This window comes from Stomoxys calcitrans, chromosome 5, assembly GCF_963082655.1.
Source record: "Stomoxys calcitrans chromosome 5, idStoCalc2.1, whole genome shotgun sequence".
Classification (NCBI taxonomy): Eukaryota; Metazoa; Arthropoda; class Insecta; order Diptera; family Muscidae; genus Stomoxys; species Stomoxys calcitrans.
The window spans coordinates 1509417-1529597 of record NC_081556.1 but is presented as its reverse complement, the minus strand read 5'-3'; the positions used below and the strand labels follow the sequence as shown (position 1 = coordinate 1529597).

The 20181-nt window shown below is 39.5% G+C and overlaps 1 protein-coding gene across 2 annotated transcripts in view; it reads left to right on the top strand.

Moving 5' to 3' along the window:
* The window catches only part of LOC106082352 (neuropeptide-like 1), a 59052-nt gene that overhangs the window by 19901 nt on the left and 18970 nt on the right, over nt 1–20181 (top strand). Inside the window, exons 3-5 of one of the 2 annotated variants that reach the window (XM_013244803.2) lie at nt 17613–17726; nt 18290–18938; nt 19207–19547. In XM_013244803.2, the coding sequence (XP_013100257.1) occupies nt 17613–17726; nt 18290–18938; nt 19207–19547 (1104 nt within the window). Of the gene's footprint in view, nt 1–17612; nt 17727–18289; nt 18939–19206; nt 19554–20181 lie in introns of both variants that reach the window. The other variant, XM_013244804.2, reaches the window with a different exon arrangement.

Sequence of the window (20181 nt, the reverse complement as noted above, 5' to 3'; positions counted from 1 at the left end):
CCAGCAAAGACTTAGTAGGAACATGTTATTATGTGTGGCATTACCATTCGTAGATATATCATTACCATCAACATTACTTGGGGCCTACAAATAATGACTTATTCATACTAATACCTCCGATATTACACAGGAATGCATGAGAATACACAGAGAGAGCACGATAATAACTTAGAACGACGAAATTTTCGAACATTTTGTCCACGTTTACAAATGAGCTCTTGGTTAAATTAATTCCAAGACTAATTTAGGCGACCCTTAAAAATGAGTAGTTTCTATATTTTGTGTTGGCTTACCAACCAGTTTGTTTGGTAGTGGCAGTTTTTGCTGAGTGTGACATGAGCCTGTGCTGAACATAACCCTCAGCTTATCAATTTTCCAAAACGTCTAATCTCACAGATGGGTGTAGCGACTTAAGCGAATTTTTGTTAGAATCCTTATTTTTAGCCAAAATCACAAATCAGAAAAAAAATTTAAGGTTAATTGTTGTTTGGACGTACTCCACCCAAATGATGAAAAAATGGAAAATTATGAAAAAATACTGTAAAGATATTTTTTATATTTGTCTTAAAGCAGGCCATCATAGCCAGAGGTTAGCATGTCCGCCTACGATGCTGAATGCCTCGGTTCAAATCCTGGCGTAGGAGGAGATACCTAATGTTGGTGTTTGTGCCATTTGTGAGCTACTGTACCACTTGGTATAGTAGCAATGTAAAAACTTCTCCACAAAGGATGTCGCACTGCGGCATGCCGTTTGGACACGGCTATAAAAAGTAGGCCGCTTATCGCAGAGCTTAAAACTTGATATTTCATAGGTTTGCTCTTGGAAAATGGGAAAATTTGCAATTTTCCTTAAAGCAGTTCCCTATATACCAAATATTTTTTTGTAATACATCTAATTACCAAAGAAAACCAGTGGGGAAAGGCAAAAGTCGGACGGTGATGACTTTATAATATCCCTCACCTACACTTTAGGAAAAGTGGGAGCTACATCTAATTCTGAACCCATTTTGATGGACCGCGGCGTATGCTTTCAGATGGGATATTAAACAATCCGTATCAAATTTCGAGCAAGTATGTTCAAACTGTAATAACTACGGTTGACAAATGACAACATTATTGCAAATTAGCCGAAATCTGAAGAACATATATGCAAATTGCAAATTTTGCCCATGCACATTCCACTAAGGAACAGGGGCAAACTTCTCACATATCAACGAGTGCAGTCCGATTTAAGTTTTAAGCTCAATGATAAGGGGCCTCCTTTTTATAGCCGAGTCCGAACGGCGTAGTGCTTCACAAATGTTGCCAGCATTAGGAGGGAAAACCACCGCTGAAATTTTTTTCTAATGGTCACGCCAGGATTCGAACCTAGGCTTTCAGCGTCATAGGCGGACTTGCTAACCTCTGCGCTACGGTGGTCACATATATATGGTAGCTAAATCTAAATCTGAACCGATTTCTATGAAATTCACCGGTAATATCGAGAGTCATAAGAAAATTATTGCTGACAAATTTCGAGATAATCGGTTAGCAATTGGCCATTTTATTGCATTATTACTGCAAATCGGACGAACATATATATGGGAGTTATAAGTAATTCTGAACCGATTTCGAGCTAACTTTATAGATATTTTAAAAGTCGTCGAGGAAAGCGTTGTACAAAGTTTTGGGAAGATTGTTCAATAAATGCGCTTACAATGGCTCTAGGAGTGAAAATCGGGCGATATATATGAGATGAGAGCTATATCCAACTCTAAACCGATTTTTATGAAATTCACCAATAATGTCGAAAGTCAGAAGAAAATCTTTTCTGCCAAATTTCGAGATAATCGGTTGGCAACTGACCATTTTATTGCATTATTACTGCAAATCGGATGAACTTATATACGGGAGCTATATCTAAATTTGAAACGATTTTTTCCAAATTCAATTGGCTTCGTCTCTAGGCCGAAAAACATGTCCGTACCAAATTCGAAGACGATCGAATGAAAACTACGACCTGTTAGGTTAGGTTAGGTTTAAGTGGTAGTTTTCGTCCATTGTGATATCACAGGAACACATCCGCTAAATCAGACAGGTTCTCAAAGAAATGAGAACCTAAAGTGGAACTTCTTCTGACTGTTAGTGCGGAACACACATACAGAAGGCCTTCTATAGTCTCTTCTTCTTCGATGTCCTCACAGCTTCTGCAAAAGTCGTTGCTGGCAATCTTCTGTCGGTCAGCATGTTTTCCGATTAGACAGTGCGCTGTCATGACGGACACAATGACTGAGACGTCTGTTCTAGCCAATGACAGCGAAGCAGTAAACCTCTTCAAGTCTAGATTAGGCCACATAGTTTTGGAATGCTCACAGCCCCCTCTTTGTGACCATCTATCATTCGTTGTCCTTCGGGGCTGGTCCTGAAAACTAAGCTTACATGTCGCTTAAGGCATACCCACAGATTCCAGTATCGCTGGAATGTGTAGGTAGTTCCTAGTCTCGCAAGCTCGACCGCTTTACAATTCCCTGGGATATCTCTGTGGTCCGGCACCCAGAACATGAGAATTTTGAACTGTTCAGCCATTTCGTTGAGAGATCAGCGACAGTCTAGGGCGGTTTTTGTGATCAGAAATACGTTCTCCAGGGATTTAATGACTGCCTGGCTGTCTGAAAAGATATTTATGCCAATTGTCGTAATGACATTATATCTTAGCCATTCCACCACTTCCTTAATTGCAAGGATCTCCGCTTGATACACACTGCAGTGGTCGGTTAACCTTTTCGATATGACCAGTTCTATATCTTAAGAGTAAACCCCAAAGCCAACCTGGTCGTTTACTATGGAACCATCCATATAGAAGTTTATGTAACTTTTGCTACCAGGGATATTGTAGTTCCAATTGGTTTTATCAGGAATAGTGGTACAGTACTTTTATCAAAAAGCGGCTCAGGTAGGGTGTTATCCTCATTGCCTGGAACATCGGATATTGTATTAAGGATAACACAGTGTCCGTAGCCGCCACATTACCAAAGAAAAAGCTCCATTAACCCCACGGCATTGGTCCCTGCAATTTGCCTAGCCACAATGTCCAGAGGCATAAGATGTTGCATTAAATTCAGTGCATCAGATGGTGTCGTCCTCAGTGCGGCTGTGATGCACAAACAAGCCATCCTTTGGATACGGTTAAGTATTGAGCAGCGACTTGTAGTTTGTACACAAATTAACATAGACAGACGGACAGACAGACGGACTAAATCGAATCAGAAACTGATTCTGAGTTGATTGGTATACTTATCAATGAGTCTATCTCTCTACCTTCTGGGTGTTACAAACATATGCACCAAGTTAAAATACCCTGTACCACAGTAGTGGTGTAGGTTATAAAAATCGTTAAAAGCCCCTGCAAAATATTCTCTTACTTGCCAGAAGTGATCAATTTTCAATTGCAAATTTAACTTTTTAATTGATACTTAACTATCTCAACAGGGATAATTTACCATATCATGGGAGTCTTATTACCAGACAATAAGGCACATAAATCAAGATTGGCACAGCTGCTCGATAAATGGAAAAATTTAACACAGACTTGGCCCTTTAAATGTGCTTTTGTAACCAACTGACCCAACCATAACGGACTGTTAAGTGCAATTGCCTTGCCCCTTGCCTTCTCAATCAAGATATATAAAAATTCTTATGGGTTTTTAAAGAAAATGGCAAAAAAGTTTATATGACCAATGCATTGATAAATGCCAAGAGGGAAGCTATTGGTGAATACAAAATAAGAGCAGTCCTTGTGCTTTGGGGACAACTGGGGTCTATGTATGATAGATGGTCATGCCTCAGCCATCATTGGCAAAGCAAATAGGGGGGGGAGAAAATATTATTGAGGCGGGGGATTTGTTGCCAAGGTTTTGTTTATGATATCTTTGAATGACTTAGCAGCAGCACGTCTTTCAACAAAAAATATCTCAAAAGACGCATAAAGTACATTCCAAAGCGACGAGAATAGTTGCTGTTGTGTCAATATAAAGTTTTCCTTAAGTGTTAGATAAATGGCAAAAGAAATTGTTTTCTTTTGTTTTTTTTTTCAAAAGATTCTTACCAACAAATTACTTCCAAGGAATTTTAAACTTGTTCGTCTTCTAATGAGAATATCAATTAACAATTCAGCATTATAAGAAATGTTGATTCGCAGAAGTATGGATTAAAAATTAATAGTTGCTTCAGAACAAAAACTTGAAAATAAAACAAAAAAAAGTATTGTTTCGATGTTTTCGTAAACAGACACTGAAGGAGAATACTTGGAATATCGTTACATCTATTCACCTTCACAATAGCAGCTTTGGCAGGTTCTTGGCCGATTGAGGTCTTAAGGAGGTTAAGCACTAAACAATTTCGAGTTCAATACAAATCAAATGCAAAAAACAATGCCCTTTGCTCGAGAAGTTAAATCTCAATATGGTTTTATATCGTAAGTGGATGCATAAAAAAATTGCAAATTTGCCCATGAACATTCATTAAGGTATCATGGAGTGCTGTCCGATTCAAGTTTAAGCTTAATGACAAGATGTCTGCTCTTTATAGTCCAGCCCGAACGGCGTGCCTCAGTAAGACACCTCTTTGCGAAGAAGTTTTTACATGGCATAGTACCTCACAAATGTCCCCAGCATCAGAAGGAGATGACCGGTGCTGAAAATTTTTTCTGATTTTCTCACCAGGATTCTGACTTACCGCATCGTAGGCGAACATGCTAACCTCTGCGCTTCAGCGGCCTCCTGGATCCATACACACCTGCCATTGGTGTGTTGGATAACAGAACATGCCAAGTTTCATCCAAGTCGAAAACCCATATGGTTTAAAGATTATTACTCTACTTTTAAAAACCTTTCATTTGAATTCCTTATTGTCATGAGCTTTGCAATTACGATAATTGAATGTAAGCTCCTTTTTGCCAGAATATCCTATCCTACTTTGCTTGCCCTATACCCAGTGTGAAATTTCCATCACCGAAAATATCAATGGGTAAAAGTCACATTCAAAAACCCTTAATGTCATAGCAACGAGTATCAAAGCTTGACCCGCTGCTGTGGTCTAGCACCAGCATGTGTCAGCTTCCGTTCTGCCGTCCTGCGAACCAGAGAACGCCATGAATTTCCGAATCACCCACATTTAAGTGCTTCTAAAATATCAGTATGTCAGTATGTACATATGCATGTTGGCCGCCACATACATAACTGGGGTTCATGTTGATTCTGTGGGCGAACGTGATTTACTAACATCGTTAATATTGCGAGCAATGGGATGGATTGGGTTTCAGCAGTTGAACAACTCAACTCAGTCGCACCATTTTGGTGGAGATGGAGGGAGAGCAAACATTTTCCAAATCATTGTGGCGGCTATGTCACACAAAGCAAAACCTTACATATTGACCATTGGAGAGGAAGGTGCGGTATGGTATGATTTGAGAGATGATGTGTGCACTGAGTTGAGATGGCTTCATTTGTGTTGGGTTTAAGAACATAACGTACAAAGCGTAGGCCTGAGACCCCAAATTGCTTGCTTAAATTATGTTCCAGTCTGGCAGCGATAATAAAGCGATTGTCAACTTAATTGTTTCTGTCATCTCAGCGATACCCAGAACGTAGGCAGCATCTTAACGAGTTATCGAATGAAGGCGACGATGACAATGATGTTGAATGAGGAGGGTGACGTTGATGAAGCACTAAGGAAATTTCATTTGTTTAATTTAATACACTGAGAGAAATGAGAACTAAATCAATAAGAAATAAAAAATTCAGTTTGTGTGTAGAATAAATATGGGCCTGAACGCCTGGCTTCAAATCCTGGCGGGATTATTAGAAACAAATTTTCAGCGGTAGTTTTCCTCTCCTAATGCTGGCAACATTTGTGAGGTACTTTGCCTATAAAATCTTATCTCCAAAGAGCTGTCGCATGTTCGGCACGCCGTTCGGATTCGGCTATAAAAAGGAGGTCCCTTATCATTGAGCTTAAACATTAATCGGACTACACTCATTGATATGAGAGAAGTTTGCCCTTGTTCCATAGCGGAATGTTCATGGGCAAAATTTGCAATATAAGTGCGTTGACCAAATAAAATAAATTTTAAAAGAGTCATTTAGTAGTTATTAGAGAAAACATTGTTCAAAACTCTAGCCCAGTAAAATGCGCCCTCTATAGGCGCAATGTATCTTATAGGATACACTCAGTGTCACCCTCTATAAAGTAAAATTCAGGAGATCGATTTATATAGAAGCAATGTCAATGCAGAGGCCGAATAAAACAAATTTTAATAGAGTCATTTAGTAGTCATGAGAGACATGATTGTACAAAATTTTAGCCCTCTATAGGCGCAATGTATCTCATAGGATACATTCAGTGTCGGATTGTTCAATTTTGCAAAACAAAATTTATTTCGCCGATAGTATCGGTAGGAAAAATATCTATCGATTTTCAGAACAAGTAAAAAAGCTTTAAGTTCGGCCAGGCCACCTCGAGTATATATGTAAACCACCTTTTGTCATAATCCGGTGAAAAAAGCATAATTTATGACCCCTTAGTAGCTATATCGAAATATGGTCCGATTTGGACCATATTCGGCACGAAGTGGTCTAATAGGTACAAGTCATTGCTCAATTTTATAGAACAAAATATTGGTTTTTTTGGTAGCCATATCCAAATATAGACCGATCTAAACTATATACGGCAAGGATGTCGAAAAACCGAACATATGTCACTGTGTCAATATTCAGCGAAATGGGATTATAAATGAGCCTTTTATGGGGCCAAGAATTTAAATCGAAAGATCGGTCTATATGACAGCTATATCCAAATCTGGACCGATCTGGGCCGAATTGAAAAGGGATGTTGAAGGTCCAAAAACAAATCTCTCTGTCCCAAATTATGGCGAAATCAGACAATAAATGTGCCTTTTATGGACCCAAAACCTTAAATCGAGAGATCGGTCTATATGACAGCTATATCCAAATCTGGACCGATCTGGGCCAAATTGAAGAAAAATGTCGAAGGGCCTAAAACAACTCACTATTTAAAATTTCGTCGAAATCGGATTATAAATTCGCCTTTTTATTGGCCGAAGACCTTAAATCGAAAGATCGGCCTATATGGCAACTATATCCAAATCTGGACCGATCTGGGCCAAATTGTAGAGGGATGTCGAAATTCCAAACACAACTCACTGTCCCAAATTACGGCGAAATCGGACAACAAATGCGCCTTTTATGAGTCCAAAACCTTAAATCGAGAGATCGGTCTATATGGCGGCTATATTTAAATCTAGACCGATCCGGGCCAAATTGAAGAAGAATGTCGAAGGGCCTAAAACAACTCACAGTACCAAATTACACCTGTTATGAGCCCAAGACCTTAAATCGAGATATCGGTCTATATGGCAGCTATATTTAAATCTGAATCGATCTAGGCCAAATTGAAGAAATATGTCGAAGGGTCTAAAATAACTCACTGTCCCAATTTTGGCAGGAAACGGACAATAAATGTGCTTTAAATGGGCGCAAAACCTTAAATCGAGAGATCGATAGATTGGGAGATCGGGAGATTGGCAGCTATATCCAAATCTGGATCGATCTGGGCCAAATTGAAGAGGAATGTCGAAAGGCCTAAAACAACTCACTGTCTCAAATTTCGGCGAAGTCGGATTATAAATGCGCTTTTTATATGGGCCCAAGACCTTAAATTAAATAGGGCTCGGTCTATATGGCAGCGATATCCAAATCTATACCGATCGGGGCCAAATTGAAGAAGGATATCTAGTGGCCTAACACAACTGTTCAAAATTTCAGCAAAATCGGAAAATAAACGTGGCTTTTATGGACTTAAGACCCGACGGATCGGTCTATATGGGGGCTATATCAAGATATAGTCCGATATAGCGCATCTTCGAACATAATGAGCCTATGGATAAAAAAGAATCTGTGCAAAATTTCAGCTCAATTTCTCTATTTTTAAAGACTGTAGCGTGATTTCAACAGAAAGACGGACGGACATGGCTAGATCGTCTTAGATTTTTACGCTGATCAAGAATATATATACTTTATAGGGTCGGAAAGGGATATTTCGTTGTGTTGCAAACAAAATGATAAAATAAATATACCCCCATCCTTCGGTGGTGGGTATAAAAAGTTACAAATATCGATAGTATCGATAGTGCCATCTATTGCCAGCCCTAGAATGAGGGCCAGCCCCAGAAAGAGGACCCAATAAAAATTCTACAAAATGGTCTCGCTTATCTTTTCCATTTTTTTCGGCGTGTAAATTAAACGAGTAAAATAACAAGAACCACAAATGATGTGGTCGACTTCTGAGTGAGCGGCAGGCAATGGCAGGACCCTTGATTCCCTGGTTTGTTACAAATACAAAGTCTTATCCTTAGTCGCAATTGCCATTGCCATCAGTATCGCCATATTACGTGCAAAACAACATGTTTTGGTCTGCTTAAATCCGTGGACTTATTATCTTGAGCTTGTGTACGTGAGAAAGTTTTTTTTGCTTAATTTTTTTTTTTTTTTTTTTTTTTGTAGCGTAAAGTACTGAGCTTTTCTTGCATGTCTCCCTTTGCCAAAGCCTTAATAATCCTCTAATAGAAAATTTGTTATGTATTTGTAGCTTATGTTTTTCCAAAACAAAACTTTCTTTATGTCCGGATGTTTTATGTTCATCCGTATCATGAGGTATATATGTGTGTGTGTGTGTTTGTGTGTGTAAGTTATACAAATACAAACATTGAACATACGCCACTGCCATCGACATCAGCATCAGCATCAGCATCAACATCAACATCCTTATCGCCTCAATGGCAGCAACATATCGTAGCCGTTGCTTTGTCTGTGTCTTAATTCAACAATGTCTTATGGGCGAATCTGTCAAAGGAATTTCTTGATTCCTTTGTTGATTCCCTTGAATACTTGGCTACATGGCTGCTGTATTGTATACCCATTTAGGCTGGCATTTTAAATTGTTTGAACTCTCGAAATTGTGCCTCAGACCCAACACTTCCTGCTGCTGCATTGGCATTTAAGGCCCTGCCAGTTTAAGGTTAAAGTTAACAATGCAAAGGCTGATGAGGTTAATGTGACAGTTTCAAGGTAATTGCCAAGAGCCAGGCTCATCTTCTTGCTTGAAAGTTTCAATGGGTTTAATAGCCAAACGATTGAGCGGCTGCGAGTGGGTGTTTCTTTATTTCTTTCAAAATCAAATACCCCTTAAATGATGCCGAGTGCTGGGATGCCACGGGTGCGTATAATTAACTTGTTCTGAGTGAGCCGCATAAACTTCTTGGTCGTCGTCCTTTTGTTGCAACAGGTGTATTTGACATCCTGTGCAAACAAAGCCGCTCTGTCGATCGTAAACTACAGGCGCGCACACATGTGCCCATCTTAATTCACTTTTATGGGCTGTGTTCCTAAATCTCTCACCACACATACGCATACACAGGCCCCTAAAACTTTAACCAAAAGCATGGCATTTTGAAAATATTAAAGTTTACATTTTGTTGACATGCCAACAAACACAAAATGTTGCCCCCTCTCTCCAAGTCCACATTAACCAGCACATGACGATAAGGGTCACAGCCACTGGAAAACTTTAGGCGAATGAAATTTGAAAACTTTAGACTATTTGCTGAACAGTGGCTTTGGGGGAAGTGTTTATTATGGCATGCATGTAACATTCATCTATCCGCCATATTTCACTGAGAAGGATCTTGTGGGGTGGCGTTGAATATTCCCGAAACATTAAAAATTTGGTTATATGAAGCCTAAAGGCCTCGAATGGATAAAGTGCCCCAAAATAGCATTGCCAGAGGCGAATATGTCATCGTTGAACTTTAACTGTCAAAGGACAGAAATGGCATCTAGTTCTCTGATTACAACAGAGAGATAGATAGATGGATATGCTAGCATGCAGTGACATGCCTAGATCATCTTAGAGCTTCATCAAGAATAAATGTATTTACATTACAATGTGGGGGATGAATATTTTGATGTGTTACAAACCAAATTAATTTCATATCGTAGGTGTTGAAATTTGTATTCCCACCACCGAAGGATGGGTATATATTCATCTTGTCATTCCGTTTGCAACACATCGAAATATCCATTTCCGACCCTATAATCTATTCTTGATCAGCGTAAAAATTTAAGATGATCTAGCCATGTCCGTCGGTCTGGCCGTGTGTCTGTTGGAATCACGCTACAGTCTCCAAAAATAGAGATATTGAGCTAAAACTTTGCACAGATTCTTTTTTTTGCCCATAAGCAGGTTAAGTTCGAAGATGGCCTATATGGGACTATATCTTGATATAGCCCCCATATAGACCGATCTGCCGATTTAGGGTCTTAGACCCATAAAAGCCACATTTTTTATCCGATTTTGCTGAAATTTGGGACAGTGAATTGTGTTAGGCCAGTCGATATCCTTCCTCATTTTGGCTCAAATCGGTTTAGATTTGGATATAGCTGTTATATAGACCGATCTGCCGATCTAGGGTATTAGGTCCATAAAAGCAACATGTATTATCCGATTTTGCTGAAATCTGGGACAGTGAGTTGTGTTAGGCCCTTCGACATCTTTCTGGAATTTGGATCAGATCGGTCCAGATTTGGATGTATTGGGTTACCCAAAAAGTAATTGCGGATTTTTCATATAGTCGGCGTTGACAAACTTTTTCACAGCTTGTGACTCTGTAATTGCATTCTTTCTTCTGTCAGTTATCAGCTGTTACTTTTAGCTTGCTTTAGAAAAAAAGTGTAAAAAAAGTATATTTGATTAAAGTTCATTCTAAGTTTTATTAAAAATGCATTTACTTTCTTTTAAAAAAATCCGCAATTACTTTTTGGGCAACCCGATAGCTGCCATATAGACCGATCTCTCGATTTAGGTTTTGGGTCCATTAAAGGCGCATTTATGTTCCGATGTCGCCGACAGTGAGTTATGTTTGCAACTTCAACATGCCTCTTCCATTCGGCCCAGATCGGTCCAGATTTGGATATAGCTGCCATATGGACCGATCTCTCGATTTAAGGTTTTAGACCCATAAAAGGCGCATTTATTGTCCGATGTTGCCAAAATTTTGGACAGTGAGTTGTGTTTGTACTTTTGGCATTCTTCTTCAATTAGGTCCAGATCGGTCCAGATTTGAATATAGTTACCATAGAGACCAATCTTTCGATTTAAGGTTTTTGGTCCATAAAGGAGCATTTATTGTCCGACTTTGCCGAAGTTTGCGACAGTGAGTTGTGTTAAGCTCTTTGACGAATTTTGGCCCAAATCGGTCCAAATTTCATATAGCTGCCATAGGACCGATATCTCGATTTAAAGTGTTGGCCCTATAAAAGACGCATTTATAATCAGATTTCATTGAAATTTGGTCGGTTTATTTTTAGATGTAGCTACTAAAAAGATCAATATTTTGTTATACACAATGCAACAATGACTTGTACTTAAAAGTATTTGGTCTAAATCGGAACATATTTCGATATAGCTGCTATAGGGCATAAGGAAAGCATTTTTCACCGGATTTTGACGAAAGGTGGTTTACATATATACCCGAGTTGGTGGCTATCCAAAGTTCGAACTTAATGCCTTTATACCTGTTTCATTTTATTTTTATCATAATTTACATTTACGCCAATTTTAGCCTTTTGCATAAAGACCTTGTTCCCTAGACCGCTGCTGAGCACCACCTGATGTCACTCAGCCTGAAGGGATGCCTTGTCAAACATCAACACCATCCTGTTAGGGAACAAAGACCTTTTTCTGCTACTTTTATTTAATTTCATTTTTTGGACATCTAAGCACGAATGAATCTCAATTATTTTTGTGTTTTATTGCAAAGTTTAATTAAAAAACTAATAAAGTTGTTGGTGCTTGGCAAAGAGTTATTTAATGATACAAACAGCAAATGGATTTTATTTGTCCATTAGAAACAGAGATTCAAGAATGTTGTTAAAGGACTTGGTCATGTGTGTGTGTAAGAGTTACACTACATTGCTCTTTCACCAACATCTTTTGAAATTCTTTCCAAGTATATGATATACGCTATGCTACATACTGATGGCTGTGTGTGTGTGTGTGTGTGCGTGTGTGTACAGTGTGTTGTATGAGTCTCTGCTATTGAGAGAACCAGAGAATGAGCAAACAAAACGGTTTTTCATTGTTCGATTTGTTGCTTGAGGAGTCAAAGGCCCTTTGTGTTGCAGTCAATTTATTTTGTGCTGATTTTCGAGGTCGACTTTGTTTCTAAAAATATTGCTTTTCTTCATTTATGTGGGAAATTGCGGCCCACATTTTTTTTATTGATTTTTCCTAAATATGTGAATAAAACAAAATATTTTTGATTAAATTTTCCCCATATGGACTTTGCATGGCGATGGCAGCAAACACCTGATGACACATTGTTTGTTTGTAATAAGATAACCTTTGCTAACCTTAACCGTAAGCAGATCATGAAGCACCCTCTTTGGGGATTATTGTTAACATCCATTATCAGCATTTAAAGATCTGTTAACGAATTTGCTGTTGTGAATCGCATTTCATTGCCGCTCTGAAGTGTTTGGCCACAGGACTAGGATAATTTTAATGCTGTATTTCGTTAAAACATCTAGGCTACAAACAAAACGCATGAGTGTGCATAAAATAAAGCTGATTATCGGGACTATCAGGGTAGTGCTTTCATTTAATTTTGCTCCTCTGGTAAATGCAAATGAACCATTTCAAAGTTGTTGTTGCTAAAGCTTAACTGCTGCTGCCTTCCTCTCCCTCTCCCTCGCCCAAACACATACACATAGCAAGAGTCGACAATTGAAACATTAACGGTGGGTGGTAATGAAATGCTGCGCATTGCCGTTTTGTACTTATTTGGCAACTATTTCAGACAGACAAACGAACGGACGGACAGAGGGACAGACTTACTTTGGCTATTCGTCAGCTATGCTATGCTGTCAATGGCCCTAATAATAATAATGGCCAAGCTAAAGTAAATGACTGCCACGGAGTAGTTTCAACAACAATGCAGCATTGCCAAGCAGGCTCCGCCGGATGGGTGTGTGATTCCAGCCTTTTGTATGCTCACAGCCAAAGCAACAGCAACAGAAGAAAAAAAAAAGGATACATTTATTTATTCATTTAAGCTTTTTTGTAGCCAAATTTAATATTCAAGTCGGTCACACATTCCATTTCTTTCATGGCAGTTTGCGTGGGAGTCTCTTTTGTGCCCAGCTTTCTGTTCCACTGTAATGTCATGCCATGCCCAACCAACGTTTTTGTATTCTTGTCGTCATTGTTGCAGCTACATGAACCGCTACAGCTACAGCTACATTGAAATGTGTGTTATCGGAAAGTGAAATCCCCAAACTTTTTCTCCGTTCTTTCCCATTTTTTTTTTGTGGAAAAGCAGCGTAAATGCTCATAGGATGAGCATCAAAAACTGTGTAAAGCGAACATTGGAATTTTGCCAATAAAAACAAGCGCCGCAACCAGAGCTGCAACTGAAGAGCCAGAAAAAAAGTTTGCCAACGGCTTTTTTCAATTACTTGTAAAATATTCGTCAAAGCTCAAACATTAAGCATGCGGCTATAATTGAATAATTTGGATATTAAGAAACTTTAACAACAACAGCGAGTAATCGTAGGCGTAGTGGGCTCATAAATATTGCTGTCATTTTGGGGAAAACTTAATAATAGTTTTTGTATGCTTGCCTTATCAGTTTGAGGAAAGGATTTGCTAAGGATTATAAGGCATTTAAATTTAGAAAACAGCAAACGAAACAAAAAAACAGAAACGCTAGTATGGGAGGGAATAAAAAGCAAAAATTATTTTTAGGTTATTGTGATGCTTAAGGCTTAAGAGATTTTCTAAAAAGGATAAAAATATGAATTATTTAACTATTTATAAAACAGCCAACAAGTGGTGATGGGAACGAGGCACTAAGAAGTAGAGGGTGAGGTGTAGATGTGTGCACGTGAGTCGTGAGATGTCGTGTTATGCGTGAATCACGTGATTCGTGAGTGAAATCCAAATCAAATCACGTGTAATGCTACCATTGTTTATTTCTTGATAGCCAAAGGCCGACTAGGGCTGATTCCGTCGACTGGCCTTTGCGTAGTTATGTTGTTGTTGGGATTAACTCAGACACAACATCCTAAACAATATCCGATAAATGCAAAGGGTGATTTTTTATGACTTTTATTTTAGGGTTGGCAACGCTGCTTGATAATTGTATGAAACGTCACCTGTAAAACTGAAAAGTGTTCAGTATACTCTGCCATTTCATCATGGAGAAACTCAAAAACAGGCAACGGCTGCAAATCATTGAAATTTATTATCAAAATGCGTGCTCTGTGACAAATGTTGACAAGCGAAAAACTTTAGTTCAGCGATGAGACTCATTTCTGGCTAAATAGGAACGTAAACCAACAAAACTGTCATATCTGGGACGAAGAACAGCCACATACCGTTTCTGATGCATCTCAAAAAATCTTAAGTTTGGTGGTTTCTTTCCCCCCTTGGTCACTCTATCGGAGTTTTGGAATTCCCCTTTGGGTGCTCTATTATGGTCGCATTGGAAAGACTTCTCCGCTGGAGCTTCTTCATTCATTCTGACAATATTTCCTAAACAACGCAACCGTCGTATTTTGATAGGTTTAACTATGCTATCGTCATCATACACCTCATACAGTTCGTGGTTCATACGACGCCATAAATACGAAAAATATTTCTCTCAAACACTCCCAGCACTGTCTCGACTGATTTCACAAGTACCCATGCCTCGGGACCATATAACAACGCGTCTTGTATAGTATAATCTTCACCTTGTTTCTAAACAGCCTACTCAATCCAAAGTAGCATCTGTTTGCCAGTATTAATCTTCGCTTTATTTCAATGTGTCATTCGTTTCGAATACGGGGTGCCGAAATAGATAAAGTTGCTGACTATTTAAAAGTTTTGGTTTTCAAGTTTCTCCATTTTCCTTATCTGCTCGAGTGTATCATCCTCTTCGATTGCGTGGGTTGTCAACGTTAGGGAAGTTCGTTTTCCTATTCTTTTGTTTCCCAGAGTAATCCTCATTGCTTTCCGGGTGCGAGTTACTGGCCCAGCGCCCCAACCGCATGGGTTATGGGGGATCGCAAGCCGCGTGCTCCAAGATTAGAGCTGGCAAAATATCGATGGCACTATCGATTGGTATTTTTCCGACGCATGCTATCGGAAAAGTTAATTTTTCTTTTAAGATGCATTGCGCCTATAGAGGGCGCAATTTTCATGCGATTAGGTTAACATTTTGTACAATGATGTCTCCCATGACTTTCAACTGATTATTAATCTTGGTATTATTTGGTCTATATAAATCGATCTCCTGATTTTTATTAGTTCTCATTTTCGCTTGAAATATAGGAGATGGTAAATTAACGATAGTTTCGATACTTTCGATATTTATTATTAAAGCTATCGAAAATATCCAATGTTGCGTTTATCGAAAGTTTGCCAGCTCTATCCAAAGCCGACGCACGCCTCCAGCTGCCCCTTATCTGGAAACAGACGCCGATGTTGGCCATTGGTTATTTGAAGGCGCCAATAACTCGCCATGTCATTTCGAGTATCAGTGGCACTAAATATTTGAGTAAGAGTCAATGCCACCTGACCCCTCAGCGATACTCTGCTCTCGAAATCGATGACTCACCATGGTCTTTTGCATCTACTCCGCATAAATACGAAGCTTTTGGCTAAGCTTTCAGTGATAAAGATGCACACCACACAAATCGGAGCTCAAAGTTCTAGCCTGAATGCCGCTCACAGTTATCCCGAGTTGGCCGGGTATAGAAATCTTCATTGTTACACTGTAGCTGATTTGGCAACGCGCTCAGTTATCGTGGGTTCGACTTCTACCAGAGCCTTTGGTCTGCCGCAACTTTGGTTCCACAATAGGCAGAATTTTCTAAATGAGTCTAATTTAAGACGGCCTATTTTTATCTTAGATGCCCAATACCCGCAGCAAATACCACCGACATAGTTCTCTAAATAAATATTCTAATACTCAATTTCCCATAAAGAATCAATTAAGGAATAGGGGATACTTCCCTCATATCAATGATTGCAATAGGGGATACTTCCCTCATATCAATGATTGCATTCTGATTAATGCCTGAGGTGCCTCCTTCTTTATGCTGAGTCCGAGAGTTTTAGCATGGCAGGATACCTTACAAATGTAGCCAGCATTAGTAAGGGGACTACCACCGCTGACAATTTTTCAGATGTTCACCCCGGTATTTGAATCCAGGCCATGACGTCATAGGCGGGCATGGTAACTTATGCGCCACAGTGGCCTACAAGTAAATATAGCCCCCCATATAAAGCTTATAAACAATTTGATTTCGTTAGTTCTTTGCCAATTTGCTTTCATGCCACAATAAACTGAGCAAATTTTTAAAAAAAATTTTTTTTCGCAAAGTCCTTTGTGTGTGTTATTAAGTGTTCAAGATCGTTTAAATTTTTTTACATTTTAACGTTATCAAAAAAACGATTTTAGGTTTTTTAGATACATAAAGAAAAACAAATATCCCCCCACTGGCAGCAATGCATTGTTCTGACTTAAATCAACAGCTAAACTACAAGATATTGAATTAATTCCGCGCTGTAGTCTGTTTTGTCCGGCTGTTGCCTAGTTTTGTTCTTCAGCGTTGTATTGTTCGTTTTTTAATTAAATTTCTTGTTTTCTATATTCTCTGCTAAATAACGGATTTGACACAATCGCCTTTGTTACAATTTCCTTGTAAATTTTACAAATTCCCTTTTCTCATTGTTCTGTCGTGTGGCACAGCAACATGATGTAGTCATTTAAAGGTCTTAAAGTAAGTGCACCATCCTCACCGTTTATGTTTTTTTTTTTTCTGCCAACATCATGTCTTGTGTGTTTGGAGAAATTTCGGGGGGAGGATAGGAGCAGGATACCAAGAATAACTACAGCAGGCTGTTTTAGTTCTTTTCACGAGTATTTCTCATTTATGCGGAATCATTTGCACACCCGCACATTGCTACATAAGCCTCTGAGAGAGGTGAGTTGATTGTTTGGCCATTAAAGTCTTAAAATGTGGGGTATAGCCTGTACCAGGTATCTGCTTAAATCCATGTGTGGGAGTACACGGGTGCGTATGAGTAAAATTTAAGCTCATCCATATTGCAACATATTTACTTTGAGCTGTATTATATGTGTATGTATGTAATATATGCTGTGATGCCAAATTGTGCCTCGAATAACCAGACACCATGACTCGACTATGTGAAAAATGACAGATTTAGTAGAATTATTAAAATACAGTTTTCGAGCCATAGCAATAACCCAGTAGCATAGGAAAAGTTTTGTTTTAGTAAGAAAATCTTTAACAAAATTATCTTTACCTAAACAACTCTAAGAAATCTCCCCGCTTGCTTAAGCATATCTCTCTGCCAAAAAAAAAAAAAAAAAAAATTGCCAAAAACGCCATATTTTTGTTACCTCTGGCATCTCTGTATAGCCTGTAATATAATTGCATTGGTATGTGTTTTTCATGCTTCCGTTTTTTCCTCTTCTTTTTCATTTTCAGGCCCAACATCCACGTGCTGTTAAGGCAACGGACGATGTGGCTAATGTATCACCGTGTGAATTGGAATCGATAATAAATCAATTGGTGAATCCTTCCCCGCAGTATGAAATGCATGTAAGTACTTCTCACCTTGCCATTGGCCCAGGGAAAAATATTTTGCACCGGAAGAACTCTAAGGAAGCTGTCAGTAACGACCGGTCCTCAAAACATTATGGCAAATAAAGTAAAAAAAAAAGTGAACATGTAACAGGGGACAGAACCAACATGTGAAGAGCAATTGACCTTTAAACGTGAGGCAGCCTAAAGCCAGAAGAAAGCTAGAAATTATACAAGGGGATATGTGTTGACTTAACCTACAAATGAACTCAACATTTTTTGGGGGAGTGGATGGAAAGGAATTCAATTTTCTTCTTTAATAGAGACGAAATCATATTTATTTTGGCAACTACCCTTCACATTACAGATAACAACTTTTCCTTGTACTTGCCAGCTGGCGAAATAGACCCCCCCCCCCTAAAATAGATTCCCTAGAGTTCTGTGTGACTTTGCACGTTTTACCTTAAAGATAAACTCATGCGATATAATTGAAACTATTGATTGCTTACGTTCTTTTGCTTTGTTTTTGTTTCTTCTTTGGTTTTTTTTGTTAACTCTGTGGCTGTGGGCGTCCTCTCAAGGTGTCTTCCCTTCGCAATCAATTACGCAATATATTGAGAGAACGCCAACTGGAGGAGGGTGAGGAGCAGAATCTCAACAATGACATGGACTATTTGGAGGAGGACAAACGTTCGGCTGTTGGTTTGGTCTCTCAAGGCCTGCTCAATTTGAACAATCCCAAACGCAGCCTCGCCACCTTGGCCAAAAATGGCCAACTGCCAACTCCAGATCCCGAAATTGTGCCCGAAGATGACCAAAGGTCGGAGGATAAACGCAACATTGGCTCCTTGGCACGCTCCGGACAGTTGGGCTATGGCAAGCGCAACATAGGCACCTTGGCTCGTGACTATCAATTGCCAAATGGCAAACGCAATCTGGCCACCATGGCCCGCTTGGGCCTGCTGGGCCGCAATGAGCCCAAACGCAATGTGGCCGCTGTGGCACGCTACAACTCGCAACGCATGTACAACAATGCCGCAGAGAAACGTAACATAGGAGCCCTAAAAGCTTCTCCTGTACACGGTTTTCAGCAGAAGCGAGCCGAGGACGAGTCTCCCGTCTATTTGCCAGCCTCCTACTATGTCGATCCCTTTGCCTATTACTGGAACTATGGCACATATGCCGATCTCGACTGGGGTGACTTTGGCAGGGCCCAAAAGCGCTTTCTCGGTGAGTATCCCCTGCAAAAACACACCCTGTGGCCAGCCCCAAGGGCAACATGTATATACCCACATATATATATGTACATAAATTGGCCCCACCCCACGACAAACCATTCATGTACATGTACATACACATATAATATACCCTACCTAATCTAGAGAACATACATACACACCCGAGCGTAAGTCATTTTCTATATGTATAATAATCAAGCGCCACCTATTGTTGTATATTGTGCCATTGTTACCATTACCGTGTAATCACCGAACCAAAGACACTTCCAAGGACCCCGAATTGTTCGGCATCGAAAATTCAAATTTCCTGCAAAGCTTGGACAATGCTAAACCCTCAGAGCCCCAGAGCATGTCAGATGGAGTGGAAGAGATGCCGGCAGACAATGATCTGGACGCGGAGAGCGCCACACCAACAATCTCCGATAGCGACTCGGACACCGAGGATGCGGTGTATGCAGCGCCCTCTAAGCGACACATAGGAGCCGTTTATCGCTCCGGTTTCTTGCCCTCGTACAGAGCTTTACGCAGCCCCATGGGCTCTGGAAGTGGTGGTGCTGTAGGTGGAGGCCGTTTTAGTCGTTCTGGACGTGCCAGGCAATTTGTATGAGTAAATGGCGGTGATTTGTGTGCTATCTTTTACTTCTTCCTCTACTACTTCTCCTACTACTACTACTACTATTTGCTCTCTACTTCCTATCGAGTTGTTACTTTTTCCATAGTCCAATTTACGAAAGCTTTGTTTGGTAGTTGATCATTATGATTGAATGCGCACAATGTGACCGAGTGTCTGGGGCAGGGAATTGCGAAAGGTACTACTGTGATGTGTTGCGTTTGGTAGAAAAATTTAAATCAAGACATTTATGATGGGTTTTAAACAAAAATAGTCTGATGTAGGAAAAATTACAGTTTAAGCCTAGAAGGAGGAAACCCAAAGAGCTCTATTTTTCGCCAGAACATAAGCATAAGTCAAACAATAACACACAACAAAGACAACAGCGTTGAGGCAGAGTTGATTGGTTCCCATTTCGTGAGCATTTAATTACATTTCTAAATTTGTACAGACGCTACTATTTTGCTCATAAAACTCAGTACAACTTCTACGAAATATGTTCGCATTTTCTTCATCACGAAAAGTCAAAGTCAGTACAAGGCTATACTCTCGAAAACAAACGGGAGGAGGAATGAAATTTCAATGTTATAAATGTTATAGGATAGATGGAGATGTAGGTTTTAGT